The 4,806-nt window shown below is 39.6% G+C and overlaps 1 protein-coding gene across 1 annotated transcript in view; it reads right to left on the bottom strand.

The window, feature by feature from the left end:
• Dkc1 (dyskerin pseudouridine synthase 1) overlaps window positions 1-3,328 on the bottom strand; it is a 30,928-nt gene extending 27,600 nt beyond the window's left edge. Inside the window, exon 1 of the mRNA XM_033760528.1 lies at window positions 3,254-3,328. Within this exon, the coding sequence (XP_033616419.1) occupies window positions 3,254-3,328 (75 nt within the window). The remainder of the gene's footprint in view (window positions 1-3,253) is intronic.
• Between the last annotated feature and the right edge of the window lie 1,478 nt (window positions 3,329-4,806).

Here is a 4,806-nt window from a genome sequence, read left to right as displayed (position 1 = left end):
TTCTTCTTCTTCTTCTTTTTTTTTGTACTGGGGATGGAACTCAGAACCTTTCATTTGTTGCAGGTGGCGACACCACTGAGCTAAATCCCCGGCCCCTCCATAGCTTCTTGAGGGAGCTTCAGTAGTTTGTGTCTTTCAAGTTTTCTCTATTTCAGCTGAGGCTTCAAATGTATTAGCATTAGCTTTGTCCATTATATTTCCTTATCGTCCTCTTCTCTTGTTAGAACTTACACTGATGCCCTTCTTTGATTTATGATTCTATAATTTATGTCTTCGCTTCGTTCCCGATCAGTCTGGCTGATGTATCAACAGAGGTGTCAATTTTTAAAAATACTTTCTAAGAACTGGCCTTAGGTTTCATTGTTTTCTCCTTTTTTCTGCTTTCATTAGTCTATCTCCTTATCTTTATTATTTCCTTCTAATTACTTTGGGTTTAATTTTAACTCATTTTGTCTAGTTTCTTAAGGTAGAAACATAAATTTACTGATAGGAGACCTCATTTTCTAATATGAGCATTTAATGCCACAAATTTCCCTCCAAGCACTGCTATAGGTGCATCCCACAGAACTATTTTTATTTTCATTTTGATTCAACATATTATTTAATTTGTCTTTGGGATTTCCCTTGTTACCCAAGCATTATTTATAAGTTTTTGTTTGACTTCCATATTGGGGCATTTTCTAGATATCTTTCTGTTATTGCTTTCTAGTTAAATTCCATTATGATAGAAGAACAATTTATATGATTTCTACTCTTTCATTAGGTTTATACTATGGTGCACTGTACAATTTCACTTGGTGAAGGTTACCCTTGAAAAAAATGAGCCTTCTTTCACTGGGTAGAGCATTCTATAAATGCTAATTAATCCAGATTGGTTAACAGTGTTGGTCAGTTTTTCCATATTCTGACTGATTTTCTGCTTACTTTCATTATGAGTTACTGAGAGAGGAGTGTGTAAATTTTATCTGTAATTTTGGATTTGTCCATTTTTCTTTGAATTCTTTTTTATTTTTGATTTTTTGGTGGTGCTGGGGATGAACCCAGACCCTGGAGCACACAGAACAAGCCACAGCCCCAGCCCAGTTCTAGTTATTATGCCATGCATTTTGATATTCTGTTCTTACATTTTGAATAATTACACCTTCTTGGAAACTAGAACCCATTATTTAATGTCTCGACCTCTGATGCTATTTCTTGAAGTCTACTTTTTTATATAAGTCTAGTTCTTGATATGTGCTTGCACGGTGCCTGTTTCTCCATTCCTTTACTTTTATCCTCTCTGTGGTTTTATATTTGTCTTGGATTTCTTGTATATAACGTGTAGTTTAGTCTTGCTTTTTAATGCATTCTTACCTCCTTTGGTTTAATCAGTATATGTATTCCATCCACATGAAATGTGATTATGAAATGTTTTCCTTAAAATATACACTGTACAGTATAAAGACCTTCCAGCTGTGTGTTTCCAATTTCATTCTTACTTTTTGTGCTATTTTCATGCATTTTATTTTTACAGATTCTGGAACACTTGCTACATTGTTACTAATGTTGCCTTAGTTAGTTGTATTTGCAAGTAATTAAAAATAAGAATAACCAGCTGTCATAACCAGATGGTGCATGCCTATGCACTCTGGGAGGCTGAGGCAGGAGGATGCCATGTTTGAGCCCAGCCTGGGTAACTCAGTGACTTAGAGACCCTGTCTCAAAATGAAAAGTCAAAAAGGGATGGCTGTGTAGCTCAGTGTGAAGGCCATAATTCATCTCTAGTATTGCAAAAGAGATAAACAGGAGAAAACTTTATTTTTTAGTTATGCCACTTCCAGCACTCTTCACTACTTTGTATATGTTTAAGGCTTGAAGCATTTTCTCTGACATGTTGAATAATTTAGGTCTTCTGGCAATGCATTTTCTCAGTTTTGTCAGAGAGTCTCTATTTCTCCCTCATTTTGAAAGATATTTTCACTGGACATAGAATTGTGGGTTGACATGGTTTAAATTTTTCTTTTAAATTTTGTTTTGTATTTTAGCACCTTGAAGATGTTACTCTGTTGTCTTCTTGCTTTCGATTGCTCTGCCACTACCTTATATCTGGGTCGGGTGCTGCTGATCAGAGCTTTTTCTCAGTGTTTGCTTGACCTTCAACTTTGTCCTCTGTTGATGTTGTTTGTGGTGCCGGCAGCCGCTCATGCCAGGCAAGTGCGTGGCAACACAGAGCTATGCCTAACCCTACCTTTGACTTTAGATTTCTTTTTGTGTGGTTCCTCAGGGGCTCTGCACCTCCCAGGCACCTCCAGCAGTATTTCACAGCTGCTTTCATTCCATGCTTATCAGCCTGATTCGCACTTCACAGTATTTGTGGAGGAAATGAGTGCAGACCTCCCCATGCCTGTGGCCCTCAGGGCTTCACTTCTTCCATCTCATCGGCTATTTTAGCTGAATTCTTCCTCATGGTATTTGGTGGTCTTTGACCTAGGCAAGCAGGACTTTGCTTCTCATCTTTCCCTGAAAGCTCCTGCGACTCCCCAGATTTCAGATTCATAAGCTGCCCCAAGACCTTAGGTCATTAAGATTGTTTGTTTGGTTAATTGGCCACTTTATTATCCTGAAGTGACCTCTTGATATTCTATGCTCTGAAATCTACATTGTCTAATGCGAATTTAGCCATTCTGGATTTTTTTTCTCTCCGAGTTTATTGGTACATTCTAGGTATACAGTACAGTTACAGTCATCATTGGGATGTTCTACCTTTACATGACAGGTCTGGATTCTCATTTTCCCCCCATACACCTGTCCTCCCTTCACCCCCTCCTCCCTTCCCTATTTGCAAAGACTTTATTTCCATTATTTCATGTTCTCATATTTTTTCTTGTCCCTTATTTCCTTTTCCCTACCCTTCCCACTTCCCCTACGCCTTTAGCCCTTTTCTTCCAATTTCACATTGTCAATTGTACCATTAGGATCTTATTTACGATTATAGATTTTCACACCAGAGTGGATTTCTTTTATATCACATCAGTGTGTTTTTTTATTATTCTGCTTTTAGTTCTTTTGGTGTTTATATTTAAAGTGGTTTTCTGGAAAGTAGCTATAACTGGTCTTGCTTTTCAAATATGATGTGATAATCTTTTCTTTTCGTTTAGACCAAACACATTTAATGTGATCACAAACATCAATTTTCAACCTATTATCTTGCCACTCATCTCCTTTATTCTTTGATCCCTTTTGTGCTCTGTTTTGGGTGAGTAATTTTTATTACCGCATTTTCTTTTCGCGGGCTGTATTTGTTTGTGTTTATTTTCGTACACTGGCTGTTGTTGTAGCTGGTCGCCATCTATACCTCACGGTAATAACCCTTTGTGTACCGTGTAGCAGCCTATGAGAGCTTGGCTCTATTGACCCTTTCCCAAACTTGGTGCTGCCCTTGTCATGCGCTTTGCTTCTACATGTTATAAACTCCACATAGAGTGCTATTTTTGCTTTAAACACTCAAATATCTTTTAACGAGGACCCCTCCCCACTATGAGAGACTGAACCCAGGCCTTTGTACATGCTAAACGAGTGTTCTTCCGTTGAGCTACATCCCAAGCCCTTTTAATTTATTTTGAAATAGGGTCTCACTAGGTTGCTTGGGCTGGACTCAGACTTGCAATCCACCTGCCTCAGCTTCCTAGATTACCAGGGTCCATCACCATTTCACCATTTCATCACTGGAATTTTAAAAGAAGAAAAATATGCTTAAATATATATTTTTTTGTTTTGTTTTGTTTTGTACCAGGGACTGAACTGAGGTTCTTGCACTTGCAAGGCAGGTGGTGGAACCACTGAGCTAGATCCTTGGCCCTGTTTTGTATTTTATATCTAAGACCTTATATTTTTCATTTTGTGTTTTTGTAATCTTTCATGTGTCACCTTAATATGCTTTACCTTCTTGAACATGACCTTATAGTACCTGTTTTAATGTTCTTGTCTATTAATGCCAAGTGCAGCAACTTTTGTTCTACTCGGGAGCAAATAGCATGCTCTGTATCACTGGGCCCCCGACAACTTCACTTTGAGACCTAACCCTGATATTTGTAGAGTTAATTGCACAGTTTCTGCCATGCAGTGTCATACTAAGCTTTGCTTTGTGCCAAGCAGGTCTAGTCTGCATACTGCCATTAATGTAGTACTTACTAGGACGGTGGTCTATGAGGTGTCTGTGTGGTCGCTGCCTCTGTAAACTAGATTAAAGCGGAGGGAACAGACTTGAAAGCCCTGAAACAAGACCAGCAAATGTTCTGTTTCCCTACTAGTTGAAAGTGGACTGGCTCTGCTGCCCCTGCAGGTTAATAAAGAGATATAGCACTTGCCAGGCCCATAGCTGCAGAGCAGGTGCCAGGGCTGCGTTTATCTGATAGAGGGAAGAAACTGTCTGGAAGCCCAGCTGTAATTGGCACCATCACTGGGTTATGTGTATGATAATAGATTCTCCGTGATCGTCCACCTTCTGTGCTGGCCAGGCAGAGATGTGAAGTCGGGCTGTGTTAGGAATGACCACTCTTACACCTTTCAAGTCTTTGGCGGTGGCCAATGTCCGGCATCCCCCCAACAATGCAGTGTTGCTTTTGAATTACTGTTCTGGCTGTGGGTGGGGAAGTGTGGCTAACTTTTGCCCTCCAACTAGCACAGGCCTCACACCACAGGCAGGAAGGCTGATCTGGAAACTTGTTGGTGCTAGAGATATTTGTTCCAATTACAAGTTCAAGACTGGGACTATGAAAGAGGCCCTCTGGGCCAAGTCAGCTTCATTTATTGCTGGTCTTCCTACAT

Source organism: Fukomys damarensis, unplaced genomic scaffold (genome assembly GCF_012274545.1).
Source record: "Fukomys damarensis isolate Sample0158 unplaced genomic scaffold, DMR_v1.0_HiC HiC_scaffold_39, whole genome shotgun sequence".
NCBI classification, from domain to species: domain Eukaryota; kingdom Metazoa; phylum Chordata; class Mammalia; order Rodentia; family Bathyergidae; genus Fukomys; species Fukomys damarensis.
The sequence above is the reverse complement of the archived record's forward strand: the minus strand, read 5'-3'. Positions and strand labels throughout refer to the sequence as shown.